The sequence below is a fragment of the Haliaeetus leucocephalus genome, unplaced genomic scaffold, assembly GCF_000737465.1.
Source record: "Haliaeetus leucocephalus isolate CR32 unplaced genomic scaffold, Haliaeetus_leucocephalus-4.0 Scaffold328, whole genome shotgun sequence".
NCBI lineage: Eukaryota > Metazoa > Chordata > Aves > Accipitriformes > Accipitridae > Haliaeetus > Haliaeetus leucocephalus.
This window is the reverse complement of record NW_010972764.1, coordinates 6,072,214-6,098,434: the sequence shown is the minus strand read 5'-3', so window position 1 is coordinate 6,098,434 and position 26,221 is coordinate 6,072,214. Positions and strand designations below refer to the sequence as shown.

General features: G+C 37.1%; 1 protein-coding gene across 1 annotated transcript in view; it reads left to right on the top strand.

The window, feature by feature from the left end:
- The first annotated feature begins 4,291 nt into the window (after positions 1-4,291).
- The window catches only part of CDH18 (cadherin 18, type 2), a 157,077-nt gene continuing 135,147 nt past the window's right edge, over positions 4,292-26,221 (top strand). Inside the window, exon 1 of the mRNA XM_010571464.1 lies at positions 4,292-4,610. Coding sequence (XP_010569766.1) covers positions 4,383-4,610 — 228 coding nt within the window. The 5' untranslated portion in view covers positions 4,292-4,382. The remainder of the gene's footprint in view (positions 4,611-26,221) is intronic.

The window sequence follows — 26,221 nt, the reverse complement described above, 5'->3', positions numbered from 1 at the left end:
AAAGAAAATTTCCTTATGCTATTGAAGTAAAAAAGTAGTCCAGTTTCGCATTTCTAGAAGATCTGTCAATATAGAACAATAACAATTTGTAGTTATTGAAGTTGCTATTAAACTATTAAGAACATTTTATTTAATTATTTTTTTTCCTAATTTTTAGTCTCATACACATAGCTACAACATTACAACAAAGGGGCAAGACAACAACATGTAATACAGTTTTTAAATGCTTTCCAAAACAGTTTTGACACTACTTCTGTCAGATTGACTAGCATGTGCAGAAGGCACTGTTTGTTAGAAAGCACTGATGATTTTATATTGTGTCTGTATCGCATAGGCTGAGAAAAACTCAGTGCCTCTTTTTTTCATGTAAAGTCCCATAGCTCAGCTCTACCAGCCTTGGGAAAAGAGAATAGAGATCAACTATAGATGAACCATTTCCCTTCATCTACCTAGAAATTCCACTTTTTTCTGCCAATTACCAGAGGTCCACAGGAGTACTGTATATTCTTTTGGCAATCTATCAACCTCTTCTTCAGAAGGACAGAACAAAAAACAACATCCAGTTTTTCCTTCTGATACTAGCCCATTATTTTGTCTTTGGTCTCCAGGTCAATACAGCATTATTTCTGCAGGGCTGAAGGATATAGCATTGGCAATAGACTAAGCACAGGCAACGCAGGAAGGAAGAAACATTCCCCTGCCTAATTATTTATATCTAAATAATGATGTTGATGTGAAGCTGGTTGGATTTTGATAATGGAAGAATTTGTTCTGACAGGGAGGAAGCCTAGAGGGCAGAGTGCAGAGGGAGAAGTCAGAAAGTATACGAGAAATGCAATTTATTACAAGTTCCATAACTAATTGCCACTCTGTCACCATGGGACTGAAAAGGGTCCCCCAGGGATGTGACGAAAGGTGTGTAGAGCTATGCTGAATGTGCATCTGCAAAACTGAATCATTCAGATTAATTCAAATATGTGGTCAATTTGATTATGGAAGATGGGGGACACTGAGATTCAGGACAAGTCTTCGCTACTAAGGATGCATCTTCTCATGATGGTAAAGCATACACATTTTTGCATCACTGTGCTCATACTCGTTTCCTGGGAATTCATTATAGTGACTTGCTGCCACACTAAGCAGTAACTACTCTGCTGTAATGATTTCCAGCAATGCTGGTGGAACTTTTCCCACCTCATCTTATTTAATTATTTATTTTAATTTTAACTCACTCTGACAGTCTCTTGAGATGCACAGCTCGGTTTCATGAAGGCTCCCAGGAGACAGCAATAACACAAGTCTACTCTGCAGTTGCATACATCATTATAACAAAAACCATAAAGCAGGACACTTAATCTGAAGCTGCAGACGAGTACTGAGCAGTCAGCATCTCAGTATGTTAGCTTAAGGCAACAATTTAAGGGATTTCCGAAAGTTCAGTCCTTTTTTTTTAGTCACTCACAGTTCAAGTTTGTCTGTTCTTTGCTTACTGCCTCTTCTGTGTTAACCATTCAAGGTCTTTCCATCTGTACTTCCCCCGTAGGCAAACTTTACTGTCTTCAGGGCAGAGTTGAGGTGGGTGGGGCAGGTTTTTAATGAGTGTTTATGCTAGACCTTTGGTAGGAGGGTGCTGAATTTATCGTAGGCTTCACACACAATGCAGGAACAGCTGAGGCCTGAACGTGATTATAACAGGAAGTAGATGCCATTGCAATCTCTCTTTTTATTTGTTCAGAATAAAGAATTTTAAAACTTTAATTTTGGGGGCAGATGCTTAACAGTTAATCTCTGAATTGAGTTAAATAACATAGTGGTTATGGCAACATGTCCTAGTTAATGTTAATGCTAAGAAGAACAGATATTTTTGAGATGAAGAAGCCCTTCATAATTTACCACTTTTTTCTCATATTTATTCTAAGTCATATATGAGCCAGACTGTAAAACAACACTGTTTACAGGCTCCATTTTGGTATTTTTTTATTTTTTTCTATGGATGACTTCTAAGAAGGGGGAGAAACAAGTTCTGTATAGTAAATCTTGATTTGTTGGTATCTTCTGCACTCATTTATATTTACTCTTTTGTAAGGTAAGAATTTTCCACCACCATCATCCCCACAGTTTTTATAAAGGAAAGTTCAGTAGTAATGATTTCAAATACTTTTTAAATGTGCCATTCTTAGAAATCTCAATGCACTTATATACCATTTTTAACTTATTATGTGCTGCTTATAGTCTTATGAACTGCTCCCAGGCATTTCCCAAGATGGAAACAAGGGGAAGAAAAATAATACTTGAATGGATAAAACTGCAGCCTTACCATTTTGTGAGGTACTGCTTAATTTTAACATGCATCTGAAGTATAACAATGACTATTTAAATAGCTCATCTGTAAATATAGAAATCTTTAGAAGGAAATTGCATGCCTCAAGGCAAAAACTGATTTCTAGCAAGAATCAGGAAAGAATGCAGAAAGGCAGGGAAAATAAGAAAGAAGAATATATAGTTAGAAACAAATGTGAGACCCAGAATGTCTAGATTCTGTCCCTGGTATAACTTAAACTTCAGATAACATTTAACTGTGAAAAATTCCTTTTAAATTACATTTTTACTTAAAGGAGGTAATAATACATCATGTTGTATGAATCTGTTCTGAGGTGGGATGTGAGGCTTTTAAGAGACCAGTGGCTTGGTCTTTGTAGGGGTTGAGGGGAGATTACATTGATATGGAAATAAGAAGCAGGATAATACTAAATGTCTAAAAATTTCTTTCCTCCGTGGAAAATACCATACAGAGTTTCTTTTTGAACTCCAGCCCAGTTGCAATAGACTGGAGTTCTTCCTTCAGCAAAACCCACTGTCCTGAACTGAGTAATAGCAATGGAAAACATGTCCTTTCTTGGTATTTCTAATGTACAACAGTTCTGAAGTATTCTTCCATCATTCTGATGAGAAACTGTACTTAGATGAATACAGAAGAATGTATGGTTGGGCTTCCAGTATTATTATGGATTTGAAAGAAGCATAAGGGAAAAAAATCTGCAGCCAAAAGACAGTTGATGAGCTTCCTTCCACTGCAGTATTTTTCCATCTGATTTCTAATTTCTTGTTTGGTACTTCTTTAGAGATTTTGAATTTGTTCTGCTGGGTTCCCATGAAACTTAGAAACAAAATTAGTTTCACTGTGCTTCTGATTACATAACTTGTAATGGCTTTATGATACTCAAACAAAGCCAATATTGGAAAACAGGTCTAATTTTTTTAGATTTCGTTGCATGTTTTGAGACTCCTGATTGACTCATCTTTGATATCTTCAGAAAACTGAATGGTTACCTTAAGGTGACTGTTTATCTGAGTTTGAAGAGTTATTTCATTTCTTTCAAGGTACTTTGGTTTAAGCGCTACATCAACCTCCATGCGCATTTTCACATTTTACTATTGTACTAGAAAAGGTTACATTTTCCTTTTTGAAGTTGACAAAATATTCTCACTGAGAACTTAGATGCTTTTATAAAAATAATACTGATCATCTAAACAACAGTACCTGAACTTTCTGTCAGTATGAAATAATTTTGTGAGGTTCCAGTATGATATTGGTTGGAATTTATGTAAAGCACACAGTGTAAAAGTGCACATTTTGACTGAAAGTTCCTGTAGTATGCTCTAATATTAACTCAGAATCCTCAAAGCCCAATTTGGAGGCTTTCTTTTGAAACCCATTATAGCCTTGGTATTTTTCACCATGTTGGATCTCTGTGTGGTGTACAGAAGATCAAGAACTTGTATGAAATGAATTACTAATCAGTATCTATCAAATATCTGTAGCAGTGATTTTATTTTACTGCCAGACCAGGTCAGTGATTTGCAGGTAAAGGCCAAAGGAACTGTCCTGAATCCAGTTTTTAATAATGTGACTGTTTTCATAGCTTGGAAGAGCCATGCTAATCCTTAAGGTATTTTAATAAAAACAGTCAGAAAACACTTTTACAGGAAGGACTGAAAAGAAATTTTAGTTACAATGAGAGTCTTTGAGAGACTGGTTAGTACAGCTGTGAGTGTAATCTAAGGTCAGAAACCTGAAAATTGCTGGTTTTAGTGATGAGTAAGTGGCTTTCTTTTCTTTCCCTATTAGATAGAAAATGGTCGGCTGTGGAACTCTATCGTGAAGACCTCAGAAGAAATATCAATTTTTCCAGTCAGCTTTTCATAATGTAAATATAATTTGAGCTTTCCCAAATGGGCAGCTAAACCATGAGCAAGCAGAAAAAAACATTTTGGACTGTATTTCTGAACCAGGCTTCACCTTCTGTCTCGGGAACTTATTAAAGGATTACAGCTGAAAAAGACAAGAGAAAGAAAACCTTGAACAGGAAGCTTATCCTACAATGAGAATTACAAGTACATCTTGTATCTGCCCAGTCCTAGTTTGTCTCTGTTTTGTGCAGAGGTGTTATGGAGCTGCTCACCATGGCTCCATCAAGGTGACTAGAAATCAAACCAAACACGCAGAAGGTGAAACAGAAGTGCATCATCGTCCCAAGCGTGGATGGGTGTGGAATCAGTTCTTTGTTTTAGAAGAACACATGGGACCAGATCCTCAATATGTAGGAAAGGTAAGGCCATTCATTGTCTTCTTTTTGGTTTTGGTTTTGGTTTTCCCATCCTCTGAAATGTGGCATTGATAGAGGAAAACCAGGTATCTCCTTAGACGGCAGCACCTTTTTTAAAGGACGACTCTTGGATTGCTACATACATGCACAGTGAACTTGCCAGTTGTCTATGTATACTTCCTGTGTTTATTATAAAGAAAAAAGATAAATAAAAGTAAATAGGATGAAGATATTAAAATATGATAAAATAGCATTTCTTCTGAGCTCAGCTAAACACAGAGTGAGTGCAACTGATCCTCTTACATCAGATTCTAGAACCCCAAATGCATGGGACTTAAATACATCACTGCTAAAGACTTTTCCAGACTATTTCAGAGTAAGATTCGGTTCTACTTCAGGGAATAAGTGCAGCCCAGGGTCCATAGGGTGTTCATTCCACTCTGAGGGTAGGGTGGGAAAGGACTGCTCCAAAGGGAAATCCACTGTGACTTTCTTCATAAAAAGAGGCAGGAGGTGTGTTACTTGTTACAGTTCCTCAGAAGCCTGTGAGAACAAGCCCTGCATTTATGTTTTGACATATATATAGAGGCGTAAGGTTCATGCTGATGCAGTTGTAGGCTGGCCAACTGAAGTCTGGTTTATCATGTGTAAAGTTGTCTGTATAGCTTGGGTTTGAAATTTGCATTAAAATAACACAAAACTGTATATATAGCTTTATTGCAAGATGTGTGACAGATGGAGCTTTTCTCCACCTGAATACTGCCTTTCAGCATTATGATACAATTTTTTATTATGTAATCTAGATGGATCTTAATTTCCTTAATGAAAATGGAGAAAGATGTTGAATATGAGGGGTGAAGAAAGATGGTTAACAGAGACGAGGGCATGGAAGAGGAATTATTTCATTTTAATTTGCCTTCAAATTGGGAATCCTGAGCAGTATATCTTAGAGTATGAAAAATATCCAAGGAAACCAGTAGCTTCTGAAATCACAGATGTCTGGTAGCAAGGGCGTTCAAATTTGAACAGTATCATCTTAACTAAAAACAGCAAGTGGAGCATCTGTATTTAAGATACTGTTAACACAAAGACCAAAAAAAAATTTAGTTATGCCAACCTTAGTAAAATACCAAGTATTTTAGCATACAGAAAATTGTGGAGATTTGTGCAGGAAATGTAAACTGGGGAAGGACCTTTCTAAGTGGAGATGGTTGCATTGAAAGAGAAGCTTTTAAAACGAATAAGGGGATGAGGAGGTATGCTTCCAGACCCATCTTAGGCTGATTATCATTTTCATGAATGATTTTGGAATAGAAGAAACATTTTACAAACATGTTCCTGATGCAAAGCTATGCAGGAGAGTCAAAACATTGTCTGGAAAGAGCTAGGTAGCATGAATAAGATTTGCATATGGAGATACAGAGTAAAGCTCAGGACCACAACGTGATAAGGCTCTTACAGAACATCATCATGAATTTCTGTTATACACTACTGGTTTGTCAGGTGTAAGTGACAGAGGAAGAGAAAGATCTGGTCACCAGATCAATTATTGCCTCTACTGTCATACCTTAAAGAAGGTAAATATGATACTAAGCTGCAAAAGCTGAGATAATCAAAACAGAGATAAAATGGTATTGAAGCCATTGTGAAAAATAATGTTAACCTGTTTACTGCTATGATTACTTTTGGCCAAGAAAAATGAATTTATATATGAAGCTATACAGAGAAAATTGAACACTATGGTTGGGGGGGTGGTGGAGAATAAAATATGTTTGTTTAATTACTCCCACAAATAATAGTGGAGAGCATGTATTATTCTATAAATACACTTCAGAAGAAACCACAAGGGAAAGAGAATTGCTATTTAAGTTGATTCAGCCTTACTTGAAAAAATGAGGTTTTGGAGGCCATGAGTTAAATTAGAATGGAAATAAGAACACAAGTGAGATTCTGGAAGAGTCTACTAATAGGAAGAGTGGAAACAAATCTAAAGGGATTTCAAAGTAAAGCGTGCTTATCTTTATGAAGGCATTTATAGACATGATTGCATTCAAGAACAGAGTCCTGGTCTCAGTGAGCTAAAGGATGGTCCCTTTCAATGTTATGTTCCTATGATAGCATTATATATTTTCTTTCATCCTCTGACCACTCTATTAATGCTACATTTACAGAGATCAATGAGTAGGATTTCTTTTAATCCTTTGTGGTCAGAATGTGACTACATGCCCTGTTTGAGGACATTTCTTCCTCTGTACTTACCAATTTTTCTCCCCTTTTCCTCAAAGAATTCCCTGTGGTATTCATCTTTTTCTACCCTGAGTACTTCACAACATTAGTAAGCTCATCTTTGCAGAAGCTTTGTGGGACTTAGAAGCATCTGTACTCTATTTTCCATTTGTTGTGATGGTTCTGATGACCTGATTTACTGCAAAGATCAATCACATTAGCTCAGGCATGTATTTTTAATTCAGAAAAAAGGAAAGCCGGGCTGAGACTGTCATAATTTTAGTAGCCAGCAAAATTTCATTAGTGGTCATTGTGCATGAGTTCCTTTTCATTTTGAAAAATAGAAGGTTTACTGATGTTGCATTTAATTGTACACACCTCATCAAGGTCTTATTCTATGTGCCTTTAATTTAACAAGAGTTTTTCATGCAAAGCCCCTCAGTTTATGAAGGAAGGCTATGTGACTGGTGCCCTTTAATTCCAGGCTTCTGTTCGGTGGCAGCACGCTATCAATTCTGTCAATTATTAATTCTGTAGACTACTCTGCTTCACTGGTGAGAGTTTTGCCATTTGAGATCTGTCCTTTCACATTTTTCACATCCAGTTTGGGAGTAACATCACAGAAAGCAGAGTCATTATGTACAATGCTGTTATAATGATTACAGTCATTGTCATGGAAATGCACACTGAGGACAAGAATAGGGTAGGCCTGCAATGAAAATGGTAAGGTTTCTCATTCTTATCGTGAAATGACTGTCAAGAGGATGGATTAATTTACTGCCATCATCTGTTATACAGCAAGTGCTAGGACAACAAGTCATCATTATATTTTAATATCAAGCATATCTCCATTCCTCAATCATTATTTCTTTTCTCTAAAAAAATGTCATTTGGAGACTGGAAATCTGTATAAAATTAATCCATATTAGCCATACTCAGAAGGTTTTTATACAAACATGGCAAAACACAGGTTCTGGAAAAAAGAAGTTGTGGTAGAAATGAGAAATGATCCTTTCATAGATGTTAAGTATTTTCTGTGGTTCTGGGATTATTGAACTAGTTCCCTGCTGTTGCACTTGGGGTAAGTCTTCAATGTTTCAGGGTATGTTTTCCTGAACAAACAACTCCAAAAACAGTTTTGTATTAAAAAAGGTATCTTTAAAGAATTTAAAACCACAGTGACTTCTTTTTCTAAAATGATGAATTATTTGGGGAGGGTTTCTCGAAAACTTCCAAATTATCAATACTATGTAACAATGTTAGTTCTGACAGGCTGCTCATCTGTGGGTGCAAGTAAGTGTGCATGTGTGCGTGCGATGGAGAAACTGTGGAAATTTGATTAAGTGGGAACAAATATGCTTGTCTCAAATAAGCAGCTTGAATCCATGGAACTCAGCTTTCAGCTACATGAGACTTCTTGACTTTTGCATCAATCTGATGAGAACTATTCTCATGAAAACATAGCTGTGAGCACTGAAAGGGGCAGGCTAGTGAATGCACCGTGGCCTGGTGAGGAGTAGGGTACTGACAGCAGCAGCTCAGAGGAATGAAGATTCTCCTGAGGAAATCTAGAAAAACTTGTGCTGTAGGCCTGCAACCTTTAACGTTTCTCAGTCGCCATGGCTGATACAGTTTACACTTCTCTCCTATTTTCTGCATGCTTCCAGGTTAGATAATTCATGTGTCAGGATATGGAAAACAAGTAACAAATAAAGAATTTCAGGAAAGAAGAGAAACAGAGTACATGTTTCAGCCCATAACAGTCTTCAAAATGAAGCTTCACACTGCTTTGTCTCCAGAAGGTCTGCTCCTTCTGATATTTCTTAAAAGTGAATTGCACTGGAAACAGGTCATAACTACACATTCACTGTCCTTTATACTTTGAAGAGAGAAGTAAATGTGCAGTGGTGAAGGGAAGATCAGTGTTGGTTTGAAGCTGAGTGAGTCCTGCTATTAGAGGAAATAGGAGAGGAATTTAATGAACAAGACTGACGCTTGATTTCTCTGTGACCCTTTGGATCTCTGAAATACCAAATGTATACCTCTTAATCCACTTCAGATGTCCTCTCAAGGGTAAATAGGAATGGTTTTTCAGGTATTCAACTCTGTCGTGTTTTTCAACTGCATTTTTCTTCCAAAATTTGGGGGGTAAGGGGAGTGACACCTTACTTAGTTGTTACTTTTTACCTGTAATTCAAAAACACTTTCAGGTTTGTGTTGATGGGGGAGATAAGGAAGTATGGAACAGTGAGAAATGACTGTGAACACAGGAGAGGGAAGAGGAAAGTAACAGCTTTTAAAATGTCCTGAAATGATTGTACTGAAAGTTAGATTAGGAATGAAATACCAGGTGTTATACTGGATTTTCAAGGTAGCAATTCTATTAATTTGTTATTTTACTCTTGAAAACAGAAATACAGCATAACAGTCTTGTCATTCAAAACTCTTTTTCAAAGAAACACGGTGACATGTCATTGCAATAAATCAGTTCTAATACAGGAGAGTGAATCTGATCTTCCCTGACCATATCAAGACAATTTCACATCTCAGATTTAATAACAATAAGGGGAAATATACGTATACTTTATAATAAAAGTGGAGTTTAACAATTAAAATTCTTCTATTCAATGTTAGAAGTTTACATAAAATAAGGCATATCATATGTTTCAGCATTTTAAACATAAGCAAACAGTTCCAAAATTTATTCTGATAAAAAAGTGTTTTTCTTTTATGATAAAGAAAACGAAAGTGTAGATGTTACAGTCTAGAGATTTTGCACGTGGCTTGTTCGCCATTTTCATACCTTTGTAAAAAGGCATGCAAATGACATAATCAGCATCTACAATAATGTGCATCTCATTTTCTCCCTTTTAGGTTGCTAGTTTCACAAATGATATATTTAGATAAAATAATTTCCCTCTATAACTAGTAAAAACGTGGTAGCAATAACAACCTAAATATGCAACCACAGATTTTTCTGTTCTTTTATGGACTTTGGTTGCTTCTTTAAAATTTTATACTAGAATAGACCTATGTAGAAAATAAAGGAAAAAGAAAAGGAGAGGGATTTTGGCTCAGCAAGCTTTAAAATCACATATTTCATGTGTCTACTGTGAAAGAGATTAATTTTTTAATTCTTCCAGGGCTCTTAGGGGGAAGACCAACACCGAATGAGTACACTTAATATTTGAGCAAAGTTTTTAGCTTCACAATATTTAATTCAGTTCAAGACTGAAATGTCTCCAGCTTCTTCCAAAGGACCTCAGGAAATCTGTGAAAGATTGAGATTATAGATGTTTGCACTTGTTTTGCATCCGTAACTGCACTGAAATAGTAGAGGTTTGTATTTTTAAGAGAGTCCTTTTAATTAAAAAAAATCTTCCCTGTTACAGTTTCTCCATAGGTCACTAACCTCAGATTTTATACTACTTTCTGTTTACTTCAGTCTTTATGGTTTTCTGCTCTTTCATTACTCAAAATCATCTTCTTCCTTGTTACAGCATTTTCACTGCATTAGGTCACTAACCTCAGATATTACAGTACTTTTTATCTGTTTGATTTTTATGCTCTTCTGCTCTCTGATTACTCAGGTCCTAATTCTTGTCACCCTTACTGTTACTAAATAACATTTTGATTCAGTGCCATTGGAGTTGATGGAAAGCCAACCCTGATCATATAGGACAGTGCCTATTTCTTTATTCTCCCATCTGTCTCCCACTGTTGCTCAGGGAGCAGCCTTACCAAGAAACAGGAAACATGCCCTCTCCATCTTAACTGCTGTCATCAAATCTGAGGTCAGTATTGTGCAACATTATATGGTCCTATATCATGTTAGCCATCTCATTTTCTACTGTATTTTTACAAAAAGCTAACTCAAGACTGTTGCCAACCCAAAAGGTTTTCAAAATAAAAATGTGCACGTGTGCTTGCTTTTTTTTTTTGAGTTCTGTTGGCACAGACAGCCCCCTTTGCTGCCTTGATGCTAATAGTAACCCTACCTTTATGCAACAGCTGTTGGTTTCTTCTTGAGAGGTTGCGTGCACATTACTCAAATTCTACAAGTCATAGAATGCTGGGGACCTTTAGGTTTTATTTATTATTTTTAAAGTGGAATCTCTAAACATTCAAAGGTTATTTGGGGGAAAATCAAACTCAAGGGAAGAGAGTGCTTTCATCAGCCTGATCAATCTGACTTTCTTCCAGCGTGTTCAGCCATATCTGAGCTCTTGCACTGCAGTCCTTTGATAGAAAATGGCTATATACAGACTGACAAGGGCATTTTGACTTGACAGACCAACTGAACAAACAGAAAAGCATGAACATATTGAAGTTCAGTCCTAGTGCAAAGACACGGGATAAAGTGTTTACCTGGTTTAACTTCATTTAAGTCAATGTGGAATTGCACCAAGAAGAAGTTTGGTCTTTTATGTCAAAACAGCAACATTGAGTCTAATATGTCAAAGTAATAACTGTTTCTGTGAGGAAGGTTTATACAGTCTGTCAGTTCTATATTGCAAAACATCAGTTTGCTGTGTGGAGACTGTTATTTCAATTAACGGTTCAAAATAATTTTGTCAAGGTGATCTGATCTTCCCCAAGATTCTTACAGACTGAAAAAGTCTGTGCAAAACTTGACCTCTTTTTTTTTTCTTTACCCTTTCGTGATTTCGACACACCAGCAGCTGAAGTTCTGTGGCTTTTACATGTTCTTTACACTGAACAACTACGTTGACGAAAATGTCTTTTCGGTAGAACTGCCATTTCTCACTTGAATGTTTTAGCAGTAATTTTTTTTACTTATAATAGTATAATAGCTGGGGGAAGCCAGCCTTGTACCTACCTAGCCTTGTTCCTTCCTTTACTTTGTTTTCCATTTTGGTGATGTTACTGGTTTTACGGGGCGAGGTGCGGGCGGGGGCGGGGCTGCAGGAGCCGCCGCTGTGAGGAGAGACTGGGGGGCGCCCCGGGCCAGACCGGCCCCAGCCGGGTCCCGCCGGCCCCCGCGGCCCCCCCGCCGGGCACAGCGGAGCCCCTCAGCCTCGGGGAAAGCCTGGGGAAGAAAGGGCAAAAGGGCTGAGGGAAACGGGGTGAGAAACAGCCCTGCCAGCCCCGAGGGGAGAGCGGGAGGAGGGCAGGAGGTGCTCCAGGCCCCCCTCCCCGGCAGAGATGGCCCTGCGGCCCCGGCAGAGACCCCCCCCCGCCCCCGGTGGGGCCCCGGGGAAGGAAGGCCCCAGGCTGGAGCAGGGAACAGCCTGAGGAGGCAGGAGCGGCAGCGGGGGGGCGCCCTGGGCTGGCCGCGGACGCCCCTTCCCCGTCCCCCTGCGCCCCGCAGGGGAGAGGAGGAGGAGGTAGAGGAGTCAGGGATGAAGGAGTGAAGGTGAGCCCGGGAAGAAGGAGGGTGTGTGGGGGGAACTGTTTTAGCTGTCTTTGTTTCTCCCCCCTCAAGTCTGTTTTAATTGGCAATAAGTTAAAATTACTTTTCCTCAACTCTGGTCTGTTTTGCCCATCGCAGTAATTGGTCACTGGTCTCCCTGTCTTTATCTTGACCCGTGAACTTCTTTTTTGTCTTATTTTCTCCCCGCCCCCGTCCTGTTGAGGAGGGGAGGGAGAGAGCAGCTGGGTGAGCTGCTAGCAGCTGGCCAAGGCTGACCCGCCATGAAGTTGGTGTGGTAAAACTGCCTTCTCTGTAATTGCATCTTTAACTTAGGGCACACTCTGTATGCATAGCTTCTGTCAATCATTATATCAAAATTATGTAAAATGCCAAAATACTTAGTTTCTGTATTTAAAAAAAACCACAAAAGACATGGTGTGTTAGTTACATCCATAAGATGTGGCAGTGAGGAAACAAAGACAATTCTGCATCCTTTTATATTTATCTTGAACTTGGTAACTTCATTTTTAAGGATACTCACCAATTAATCTTAAACCAGTAGGTGATGAAGCTGAAGATATGCTAACAAACTCAAGTGTGAATTAACATGTCCATTACTTCTCAAGTACCTTCTCAACCTTATTTTAAGAGAGGTGCTCATTCATGTTCATTGCCTGTGTAACTTTTCATGCCCACATGCCTTGTTGTCTTTTTAAAGATGCTGCTGCATCATTTGACTATTCAGTATATTTTATCAACTCATTCAGGACGTATTTATGAAAGGAAATGTTAGCTGGACTTCTGCTTAACTTGTTTATACAATGACAGGAACACTTCTATTGAATGATTGAAACTCTAGATTAAATAATCCTATTTACTGTATATCAAGCTACAAAGATTAAAAAAAGTCCAGGAAGTCAAACATGATAATTAGGCAAATAGAATGCATATCACCACAGTTGGGTATTTTCTCCTTTTTTCATCTAGAAGGATGTGACAAGTGAAACCGTGCAGAACATGCTTTAGTAGGAAGAGATCCTCAAAGCACCTGCCACTACTGCCTGTTGTGTGAGGAATGTGAATCAGGAATGATTTTTCACTTTCCTTTCCTTCCTCCCACAAGCAGTAGGAGTCATCCAAAAAAATAGCACAACAGACTAGAAGTAAAGAAAACAGTTCTTCATGTATGAAATTGGTAAAACTGCTTAGTATAGGATGCTTTGATGTTTAATGCCACATCACTGTTCCTATTTAGTCTCTCAATAATGAATTGAGGTTCAGCAGGTAAAAACTATGGCACATAGAAATTAAGAGTAAGCCACAGTTTGACAGAAAAGCTATGCATTCAAGAAGTCAGAGCTGCATGTCCATAAATACAGATAGCTGAGCTTTACTTAGCTCAAATAAATGTTAACAGAAATCAGTTTTGCCTGTCGCACACCTATATCACAGGGATTTGTTGTCATATTAAATATTATTCCAAACTTGATTGTGTCAGAGGCTATTACTGATGAACTCAGCATTTCCAGTCCATCTTCCTTTCTTAGATAAATTTTCCTCTACGTTTCTAATAGCATGAACAAATCTTATTTTACATTTTATTTGGAGGAAGTAGTTTCTCCATTTTTCCTCTATATTGTATGAAATCATTGTGACACATTTCTTTCAGAGCACAAGGAATATATTCGTTATAGATAGTTTTCATACTTAAAGCAAACTGGCAATTTAAAGTGACTCATTCAAGGTTTGTTTGTATTTAAATCATTAATCATAAGGATCACGTAAAATGGGGATGTAGATTCCAGGTAAAAGCTGAAATACATGCATGGTAGTATCGCTTATAACATTAACCACTGTTTGTGGAGGAAAAAACCCAAACCTAAAAAAACCCTTCCAGTGGCTCCAATTTAGTGCACTGTTTAGGAATTGAATAATGTTGTCGACTTGTTTGATTGGTTTCTTTCCAGTTTTGACTTCAGGGAGTAGATATTTGGTACTTACAGAAAATCAGATCCCACTGAGAAGCCTCCGTGTATGAACCCTAAACCAGCGATACCCAGAGTTCTCTTCCTCCTGTATCTTAGTTTAAAAAAAGCATTGCTAGATGTGAAAATTCTGTAATTGCTCTTAGTTGTGGCCACTTTCTTACTAATACAGCTATTAACCTTTACCTTGAGCTATGCTGTCTTTTATCCATTATGTATCATTTTCCTCTTCCTGAATCCACTGCAGAAAGCAATAGGTTTTATTAGAGACACTTCTGTGTCCCTCAAATGTAATGACTTCTTTGACTTCACTATGGATATTGACAGTTATTATAGTGGTTAACAGTAGCAAAAAGAATGCATATCACCTAATTAGCATATACAAATGTACTTGACTGGAAATCAAAAGTGAGTAATATTCCTGGTTCTTTCACAAAAGAGACATAATATTAAGTAGCAATTCACAACACCAGTATTAATGCACAGTAACTTTACTATGATGACTTTTTATCTACTTAGATGCAACTTTTGGAGAAGAGACATGATCTTACTATGTATTGTGTACAGTATCTGAAAAAATGGGACCAATGAGGTCCTACAGTAATATAAGTAATTCTTATCTCGGAAACTGCTATTTCAGCAGAAGTTAAGTAGTTCACAAGTCTTGTACTGACCACTTACACAGTAAAGAGACATTCTGCTCCATGTCTCGGAAGTGTTCTGAGCTATAGGATATTAGCATTTATTTGTGTTGATTTTATTTTCTATGGGAGAAAATTTTTTTCCTCGGGCAGCCTTTTGTAGCAAAACATAATGAAAACAATCCCTAGGTGGAAATGTGATACAAGTATTAAGCCACATAGCTACCCTAGGGAGAATGTAAAAGTTTCCCTTCTGGCTCAGTAGTTACTGAGTGGTAAGTTGTAACTTGAAGTTTCTTCAAAATTGCTAGAACCATTTCTGATCTCTAAAACCAATATTCTTCCCCCACAAAAAAACTGAGAATTTAAAACTTACTGGTATTCAGGAGCTGTCTTCATCAGTGTAATCTCTAAATACATCTGTAGGTGCAATATTGATTTGTTAAACTGGAAACATCTAAACGACAATACTTTTCTCCAAGAAAAATTGTCTGCAACGTTTCAGTCTATTCAATACCAAGTAACTACAGAAAAGGAATCTTCTCAGTATGTCGGTTTACAGGTGGGAGAGCAAGAGTGCTCCAGGTTGTCAGACCTTCTGTTTTACCTTGAATAATCTTCATTTGAAATGCTTCTCATTTCTCATGCTATTCCCTTCTGCTGAGTTGTTTCCAATCAATAGTTACTGTGTTTTCTAAAACCCTCATCCCTCCCCCATCAGCAGTGCTATTAAAGAAGCGCAGACAAACTTTTTAATCAATCTCTGTTGAGATTCTGCAGAAATGCTTTCTCCTCACTCTTCATTATTCAACTGGATTCCATTCACTTATTGAAATTTCTAGGATTGTAGTTCCCAGTTTCCAGCAATTCATGATTGGATTTGCTACTTCTAATCTTTCTTTGTGGTGGTGTTCCTGTGACTCTGAAAGATCACCTTGCTCTGAGCTTATGTGGATCCTTTGGAGGCTAAATGATGATTCAGTCTTCATATTACCTCAGCTCCATGTGGCAGCTGATGAAAGATCATATTAAAGTGTGAACAGAATAGTGGATGTATGTGGGCACTAGAAGCTAAATGAAAGCTGTTTGATGCACTTTTCTTCAAACCTTTCTCATTCTGAAACATAGTAAATAGGAAGATATGTTTCAAGACTACATATTACAGCTACATGAACTGCGAAGGGGAAGCAAGATAGAAAAAATGTGAATGATTTTGGTTTGTACTGCCTACAGTCTAGGGTCCAAAGATTCTTGAGAGATATTAATTAATTCACCTTCACAGCATGCTTCTGAAACTTAGTTTTATGAGAAGTTCAACTGAGGCATTGGGAAGTAAACTGGGTTCCCAAAGAGTACGTGACAAGAAGCCCGTTCTTCCCATCCCAGCATTTATTTAAAAAAAATAGAAAAAAGAAAAAAGTAATTTCAAAGTTTATTCCTCAACTTTGATTCAGTTGAGTTGCATCTTTCCAAACCTCTTGCTCTAATTTATACCCCCTGAGTACACATGGAGTGGCAGTCAGTTTTCCTGGCTCTTAGCACTGCAACAGGCAAATGCTTTTTACGTCAAACAGATGCAGGCTTGTTACTTGTATCTACTGAAATAGGGCTGAAGGCATAATCCAAGAACACAAAACAAGGGAATTAACAAGCAGTGTTGTACTCCGAAATGTTCATCACTCTACTGAAGCCTATAATTAACAGGTAGTCATGCAGTGTAAAAGAGGGCTCTGCACCTACCATTTCCTTGTTTTCTTCTTCTATGTGCAGATATCGTGCAGAGAGAAATCTGTATCTCTACTGCCTTGATTTAGCAGAACATAAGCACTAAAGTGTTGGAAATCTGCAGCTTACTAGATGGTAGGTGTAGCATCTTATATGGTAATTACTAACATATAATATCATATTAACATATTAAAGAGTTTTATGTGGTTATACTGAGTTTCTGAACAACTCTAGCAAACCATGCTAATGTGACAATAATCTGAATTTCACAGACTGGCTTCTCAGCTGATGTAAATGGCAAATCATTGGATTTGTTCTCTAAATTGTATTTGAAGATCTTGCCACATTTCTAGAGAATCAAGGAGAATGGTATACAACATAATTGCATGTTGAGGTCTGTGTCCTAGGTGCTGTTTATTTCATGTACCCTCTGAAGAGTTTCTGACAGAAACCAGTTAAGAGTTTAGTCTGTGAAGCTCTCCTGGGGGGGAGATCATGAATCAGCTTTGTGTAGTAAGATGTTTTGGGAAGCACGTGTGGATCTAAGATGATGCACGAAGAACATGGTTTCTCTTCTGTCACTCGTTGGAAAAATGTCCTGTGGAGCAGAAGTGTGTGGGAAATACAGAACACAGGTTATAGTAGCAACAGAAAGTGCAAATCTTAAATGTTAGATATAGTTCTGAAACATGAAATTAAACTACAGAACCTTTGGGCTTCATCATAATCAGTATTTCTACTTTCTGGGAGTTTTGCAGAACCCTGACTGACCTCAGAGGTTCCTGAGCATTGCAGCAATGTTTTATGTTTTTTATTAATATTCAGCTGACAAGCAGAAGCTAAATTTGGAATTGACTTTTGTTTGATAGGTTTTTGTTATGTGGAGGCAGCAGGACCTGAGTGAGGTAGTGGGTAAAAGAATCGGTGTTACTCATCCACTGGGAATTTCAAAGAGTGTAAAGGGTCAATTCTCCCCCATCCTCCAGAGCTGGGATGCCTATCAGAGGACACACTTAGAAGCTGTGTGGCTGGATTAATCATGCATGTGAGATGTACAACAAATACAACTTGATTAATTAATTAACCATCATGTTTGTTGATTAGGTGAGTTGTGAGTGTCTTGATTTATGGCCTTTAATAGTGAATTTAGTTTCCTGACAAGGAGGGAAATTGAGCACCAAAGACATTTGTTTGTACATATTTATGAACCTCCAGATGAGAGAGAAGAAATTATTCCCAGTTCAACTCAGAATTTAAGTATATGACTGGAAAATAAAATGTGCATAGTAGGAGAAGAGTTATTCTTTTCCTGCTTAAACTAATTAGAACTGCGCAACAAGAAGACCAGTGTTATATTTTGTATAAATGTCACTGTTCCTTTTTAATGCTTGTTTTGTCAGAGATGTCAAGAATATTTTTCTGGGTCAGATTCTCTCATGATATTTTTTACATTGGATCTGAATATTATCTTCTGTAGAGCTACTTTATTCTCTGTGTTAATGTCTTTAAGCTGGAGCTGCTTACTAATTTTTTTTTCCTGTTTTGCTTTCACAAATACTTATCATGTTAAAATAAGTTAAACTGGCTATTAATTTTTTTCTTGAAAAGGAGGGGAAGGTGATGCTCCGCCTTGAGGAATTGGATAGTGTTCTGAGGGCAGGGTGGCAGTCGGGGGAGACAGCATCTGGAGTCAGGAGGTGGAACAGCAGAGAGCACTGCTGAAGGGTACTCCCTTCACTGACAACAGTGGTTTTTTTGCCTGCTCCAGCATACTTAGCATGTTAGGTCTCAGTCTCCTGTGAGGTGCAGTGCAAGTGGTGCATTCTCTCATAGCTCAGGACAGCGAGAAGGACCATGCATGGAGCAGGGAGAAAGGATGAGGCACGATTATGCGCAAGAGAACTTGATGAGATGGGACTGACAGCCAGAGCTGGAAGCATGAGAACTGTGAAAGGAGGGTAAAGCTTCAAATCAGTTTTGGTGTCACCGTTTATTTGCCATTAAATTACCAGCTGAAACAATGAACCAGAATGAATGATCCCAATTCAAAGTGCACTATCACCTCTCTGAGATCTTCAGATTGCCAGAACGGTGGAAAGGAGTATTACTTAAATAAGAGTCAGTACTGTTACATTTTTGATAGTATCTATGAGTTGTGTAATTCTACTGACTGACATTATCTTTCACAGTTTTAACATTGCCCTTTTAAAAATAGTAAAAAATTAAAATACTATTTTTAGGGTATCCATCAGTGTACAGATGCTTAAGAGCATTAGCATTGTTCCTTTCTCTCCTGCCTGATAGCTGCAAAAGGGAAGGGAGAGACTTTTGTCATGCTCTGCTTAAAAATGAGAAAAAATGAACCCCTCTTAACTGGAGGATCCCCAGGCATTTGGGGACATCTCACCACTCTGTTGGAATGATGGGCAAGAGATAAAAGGACACATAACAAAAAAGTATGTAGCCCTATGAGTTCAAAATATGTTCTTTTCTTTAAATGTTCCTCCATAATTAAACCTCACTTCAGTAAAAACTTCTGTTTTCAAAAGTGATGAAGTTGTTTTGGTGAGCTTGTGTTGCGCATAAAGTATGTGTGCAGAATACAGCAGAATATTGTCCTGTTGTATGTATGTATTAAAAAAGAAGAGTAATTAACACATGATAAATGCTCTAAATACTAGCATTAGTGGTATGATCACACATTATTTTTGTATGTAAGGATATTCTTATGGCGGCTAATCCTAAATGTAAATATAAATAGGTCTTTTAAGAAACATAAGAAAATGGATAAATCTATTATTTGTCAAACCTTACACCTCTTAAGAAATTTGAGCTAGAACAACCTCTCTTAGAAGGTGCTTGGTTTTTTGCAGATTTTGTTTGGCTCAAGAAAAATGTGTTGTGGTAGTATTCCAGCACTCTAGCCTGTAAGATAAATTAAGTGTTGCCGACGTACAATGAAATAATAATTCCCTGAAAAAGTGAGACCCTTCTTCAACCCTTTATAAATGCTACCTTTGAATGTTAAGAGTCTGATTTATCATAGAATTGGACTAGTTTACCTATGCTTATTCAAGGCAGGATCACAGATTAGGAGATTATTTATACGTGAAATAGCTAAAATGCTTTTTTAAAAGGCCACAGAATTGTAGGCTGGGAAGAAACCTCAAGAGATCATCTGTTCCATAACTAGAGCCCACTATGGGACTAGCTATGACTAAACCTTTCCTAACAGATTTTTGTCTACTCTGTCTCATTTAATCAGTACTCTTTTGCATCATCTCCGTCATTCACTCATTCATTTTCTCTCCTGCTGTCATTTTTTTCTTTTTTTTTTGGTCTAAGATGTTTGTCCATGTGTCAGAGTTACTTGTATGTTAACTACTGAAACTACATGCACAAGTTGGAGATGTTCGAGGGAAATAACTATAATCATCACAAACTAAAATGAAGTCATATCCAGAACTAATTAGTAGAAATGTTCGTCTAGCTTAGCATGATTGTTAAGTACATAGTAAGTGCATAGGACATCAGAAAATGTCCCGAGTCTCCTGTGTGGTAGGGTCCATGCTGGCCATTCCAGGGCCCAGTTGATTGTTTTCTGGAGTCCCTGAGCCGATGCAGCTTTTGCAGAGAGGTACCTCTTTCATGCAGAGGCTCCTTGGAGAGCACATATGTAGGCTATTAGAAAAAAGCTATTTCACATCTTGGGTTAGTAGGTAGTATTTCTGATAATTGGGTCCTGTTACCTCACCAGCTAAGGTTTTGAAATATGACCTTTCTTTTCTTCTTTTGCATGAGGCAGGGGAGCACAACCATGAAAATAATTTGTTCCTCTACCATGAAGTATTAGTTTTTTATTGTCTAAAGAAGTGAACAACTAAAGGAAGCACTTCAGGCTGGGGAGGAGGAGGAGGAAGGTGTCATGTAGGATACCTTTATAGGTTATTGCAATAACAAGTTGATTTTTTAACAAGCTTTTTTAACAGTGGAACAGAAACATTTTTCCACTCCCTGCTATTGACGATTGGATAATATTAACAAAAATGTTAATATCATTATTGGAGACGATTGTCCAGAATAGGAGTGAGAAGAATATTTTTTGTTACCAGACTAGTTTGGCAAAAATCTTCTATTGGTTACTGAACAGACACTGGAACTGAAGTTGAAAGCTAGCTGAAAATCATTTGTTGGATGTATTCATATACAGTAAGCCATGCTTGCTGCTGGTCGGGGGTAGGTATGAAAAATTCATATTCACAAGGAAGAAATGAGCTGGTTTATTGTCAGGTAGTGTTTTGTTTCTATTTCACAGGCTTTCATTTTTACCAAGGACATTTTTAAGACCAAATGAAACTTGAAAAATAATTATTTTAAATGAGGAGAAAAAAATTGCATAACTCATAAAACATAACATGAGGGGGGATGTGTGCATAATGTAAGAAGTAAAATTACACAGACAGAGGTAAAGCTGTAGCATTACTACTGTAAGACACAAATGGAATTAATCTGTAACTAGGTGTGCTAATCCCAATGTATTGTGGGCTATGAAACTATTTTCTGAATTTTTATCATTAATTAATTTCTGCTTTCACAAGGCTTCACCTGTCCTTGAGCATTTTGAGAATTTCACAAGCAAGTATTCCCTTCAAATGCTAATTTTCTGAATAACAGCATGATACTGAAAGCACCACTTCCAGGGAGGAAATAAATAGCATGCAAACTCATACTTCACTGTATGTCTGTGTCCTTGGTGTCTTTCTGCAAAGCTGTTATCACAGCCATATCATGTGCTTTGAGCTGACTGCCAGAAGCTTTGTTCTTTACAGTAGAAATACATGTAGAATTGTGAAAATTACGTTAATGCTCTGTTCAAAAGAAAAGGCAAAATGGGAGTTCAGTGTACTGAAATATTTGTATTTCTAATTCTAAAATATTTGTATTTCTAAGCTGTCGTTCTCAACTTGATCAAGATTGCATGTGTGCTATATATGTAAATAGGTGTGCATCTGCCTTCACAGAATTAAATATGGATATTTTGGTGGGGAGGGGCAGGGCATGTTTTTAAACTGAAAATGTATTTGTTGCCTGCCAATGGAGCCTTTAGATGTGTTTAGGAAAGGCTGAAACACAGATGGTCCTGAGACAGAGACCTCCTTAACTTTGAATTATTTACTTCAACAAAAATTTCACATTGGCTACCTTAATTCTAAAAGCAAACAGTTTTGTGGGTTGGTTTTTTTCTATTAGAAAATTACCCGTTTAATTGTACAGGAGTGATAAGTGCATAAATTATGATAATTATTAACGCATATTTATATATCGCTACAAATGCACACTTTTTTTTGCCATATATTCACTCTATTCACTGCAGATTTTTGCACCCAATCATCCTCCCCAAATTCTCCATTTCATTTAGCAAAAATTTTAAACACCAGAGGCTGATGTTTAAATTTTCATGTGTCCTTGGCATCACAGTTTATCAGCGCATTCAATGTGAATGCACTTGGAGGTGGGCTTTTAGGAACTGTAGTGCATGTGGAGCGTACAGATGAGTACAACAGAATTCAGCTTGGTTGAGAGGTCTCTGCTCCTGCCCTGACCTTGATTACGCAGACGGCTGGGCCTGAGCAAGCAATTAATAAGGTAATAGCCATATCTAATGTTCTGAGAACCATCTTATCCTGCCATTCATGACCCAGTGTGAATTACCACTATGGAGACTTGTAGTACTTAGTGCCTAAGTCGTATTTTAGCTATGTAACGTCTGCAGATGTTGCTGACAGCAGAAGGATTATAATTTGTTAGCTCAATAGGCCTTCATCCTCCAAATAGGACAGATTATCTCCTTTTGTTCCTTTTTCATTCACTTTGAATTTAGTCCTAGGTCTGAAGAGGGAGCAACTCTTTAATGTCTGTGTCCAGGCAATAGCTTGCCATTACTTTCTGAGTAGTGTTATTTTGACATGGCAAAATGTTGCATACCCATGTCAATGTGGTTGGTTCCCATAAACTCCAGATACTTCAGAGGCAGTAAAACAATCATATTCTTGAAAATATAATCAAAGAATGAGATAATTTAGTGCTCTCTTCCAGGTCATCTAACTGAAGATATTGGGGATTATTCCACCACACCTTTCTCCCCCTCCTCCTGCCTTCAGTTCTGAAAGTCTGAAATCTGAAATCACGATTTTCTCCCTTTATGATGTTACCTAGGTTTATTTTAAGATTTATATCTTGTCATGCATTATATATATTTATAAAATATGTAATAAGTGCACTATAAATCAAAGCAAACACCTTTGAAATTAATGTTTATTATTGAAACAATAAGTATTTTCCTTAGTTTTATCTACCAGCATTAATGGCCTGATCCAAAGTCCACTGGCATCCGTGAGGTTTCCTTCATGTTCTGCATTTCATAATTCAAAAGAAAGGACAAGTGTCAATGAAAGTGATAAGCAGCAACTCTGAGCCCACTCCAAAGAAGTAGATACTTCTCCCTTACATAAATCATAAGGTCCTGTGGAATTCAGACTACAGGATATTTGGAAGGAAAAGTACTTAGTATGATTTTTTTTTTTTTTTTTTTAAGAGCAACCATTTGATGATTAAGTAAAAATAAAGATATTTAAAATACAGTCATTCTTCCCTTTTTCTAATTTTATGCATCTGTAGGAAAAGTCAGGCATTAAATAATGAAAGTTAGAAAATTTAGTTTTGAAGCGCATTTCCCTCACATTACAACAAGTGATGTAAGACATTTGTAACATTTTTAATATTACTTCTTTTGGAAGTAGTTGTAAGACAGATAAAAAGTCACTCTAAAATAAAACAAAACTGATTCAGTGCTAGTGTTACCAAAGTCTAATGGAAATTATTAGTGCCTGTTCTTCAGAATGTAGGGGTTTTTTTTTCCTACAAGTTAGATCAAGTCAGGAGTTTATCCTTCTTATGTAAGACAAAATGTGTCTCATTGGCATTTACAGAGGAGTAGTTCTGATATAATCTTTCTTGTTTAACTTCTCCCATCAGCATCTGTTGTGATGCTGAATACTTATTCTGTAGGTTTGCTCCTCATGCACACACAGGAAATTGTCCACCGTGTGGATTTTGCCTGAACAAAGGTTTTATTTATATTAGCAGAAGGGATGGGAGGCAGGAGGCATTTCTGTTCTTCTCCAGAGTTTTCTTGAGCGCACCTTTAGCAAATGTGATATTTACTACATTTCTGACATTTGTCTCAGTTTTCTTTAGTTCTGATAGTACTAAATTGTTAGGGTCGGAAGGAACATGTTCCCAGCTGATGGAATCATGTTAAAAATTATCATTTGAGGAAAAAAAAATTGATCTTTTATCAAAATAAAATTTGTATTTCTGCTGCCTAACCAGCAGTCTGCTTTGTTGCCATGATCTCTAGTGTTAGAGCTATACTGCACCACTGAACATAGTAACCTACTAGATTATTACTTCTGTGGAATAAATCAGATTTTAGTAATATGAGTAATATTTACTCACTTTAGGATGACTGAGTGAAAGCTTGTATTCAGTGAGTGTTTAAAGTACCAAGCTATATATTTTTATTTTTTCCTGAAAAAGAAAAAATATTTTTGAACTTCCTAGTATTGGTGAAATTAAGTTAGAAAAAAGACACTGGGAGATCAGAATCGGACCCCCAGGTCTTCTGCTAGACCATATGGGCACTTCCTCCTGGGCTTCTTAAATGTGAAGGAGACAGTCTGTTATGGAAAATGTGTTAATGTATTAACTGTACATCCAAAGGATAGGTTACTCTATATTGACTCCTTCTTGCACTGCTAGCAAGAATATCTAGTAATAGATATCTTAATCGTCATTTCAATTACTTCCTGAAATGAACTATTGTTATATTAATTTCCCTATCATGTTATACATATTGTTTTAAAGCATCATTTCCACCTAACCATTTCTTGGCAGCCAGTAGCTTTAGAGATTGTAATCCTATTCTGCCTGAACGTTTTTTTGAGAGGACAGAAGGTGTCAGAGAGTCTCTGGTAAGAAAAATCACTGAAATGTTCATGATAAATGACAACTGTATTGATATGTCAGCATACACGTAAGAAACACTAAGGAGAGGAATACATTGCCTCAAAGTGTGAATAGTTTATTTATGGCATTTAATGTACTTGGAATACTGGTTCTGGAGAAAGGTCAAAATTTAACAGGTTTTTTTTTTATCACTTATTCTAACAACTGATAGCAGTGAATGGAACAGCATATCTGGGATTCCTTACATGTACAGAAAGAGAACATTAGTGTTCCCTCTTGAATTAGATGATGATGAATATAGGACAGTGCTTAATGAGAAACATAAATTTAGTGTTAAATGTAACATGCAGATATATTACTGTTTGGTTTAGTAAATTGATGAGGCTCTGAGTTGCTTTCTTGAAATACTTACTGCTAAACACCATCAAAGGGTAACTATTGAAGAAACTGGTTCTCAACTAGGTTTTTCTTGTGCTAAATTCAAGATAATTCCATGGTCAGGATATGTCTGTCCTGCAGATAAATGAAGACAAGTTCAAGTATGAAACATAGGTGACTTTACAATGGACAGCAAAGAACTTAAATATTTTTTCAGTAAGAAATTTAGAACTTTGAGGAGAAGGTTTTAATTAATTTTTAAATAGCCATATATCTAAAGCTACATAAGACAAATTCAGCACACTTTCCAAGTTTTTCAACATATGGGAGAATTCTAATGTAAAAATTATTGCTCAGAAAGAATATCAAATGTTACACAATTTTACGTCACAGTTTCATCTGCAGATACCTGATTCATGGACACAGATTCTTCTTGTATATCCTGTTATACAAAAATATACCAGAGCTGCTTTTAGAAACAGGTATTTTATGGATTCAACACAGGAACAATTAAGCATATTTGGATTTTAAATCTGGCTTTCTGGAGAGGGCTTGGTCTTTTTGGTTGCTATTTCAAAAGTCTAATGTAATTTCTTTTCATCATTATTAGAATGTGTGTTGTCAGTCACAATGAAGAATGGTTGTTGTCCGTGAAAGGATGGAAGTGATCTGTACTGTGCTGGAAAGATATAATGCAGGACTTGCAATTACATTGCCAGGTGGAAAAAGTAGCAAAAGATTACATGTTACACAAGGCCTCTATAGGAATGCTGTTCACTCAAAATGCCAGTCAGTCGTAAATTGTTATATAAAATTGGTTGTAAACATTTTCAGAACTTATGTTTTACTTGTCCAGAAGTTGTACTGAACTAAATGTAAATAATGAGGGGTTTACTGTATCTTACAATCAAAGCTGTGCAGTGATGGCAGTACAGATGTTTATGGACAGGTGGGGGTCCCGATGACTGAGAAGAATACAGAAGCAGTAGCGTGCTCATTGGTAAGAATTACCTGATCAAAAAACCTTGAGCTCAGAAATTGTACTACTACTTGATGATGCATATGTGAAGTAGGGAAATACACGAAAAACATTCTTAAAATTCGCCAGTTTACATCCATACGATCCAGAAAGCTTTTGTAACAGTTCATTAAAAGCATGCTAAAGTTAAGGACAGTTGTTTACATGCCCATTCACTGGAACTGATATGTTCCCATTTCTTTATTCCTACTTGTAAAAGCAGAGTCATCAGTGTAACA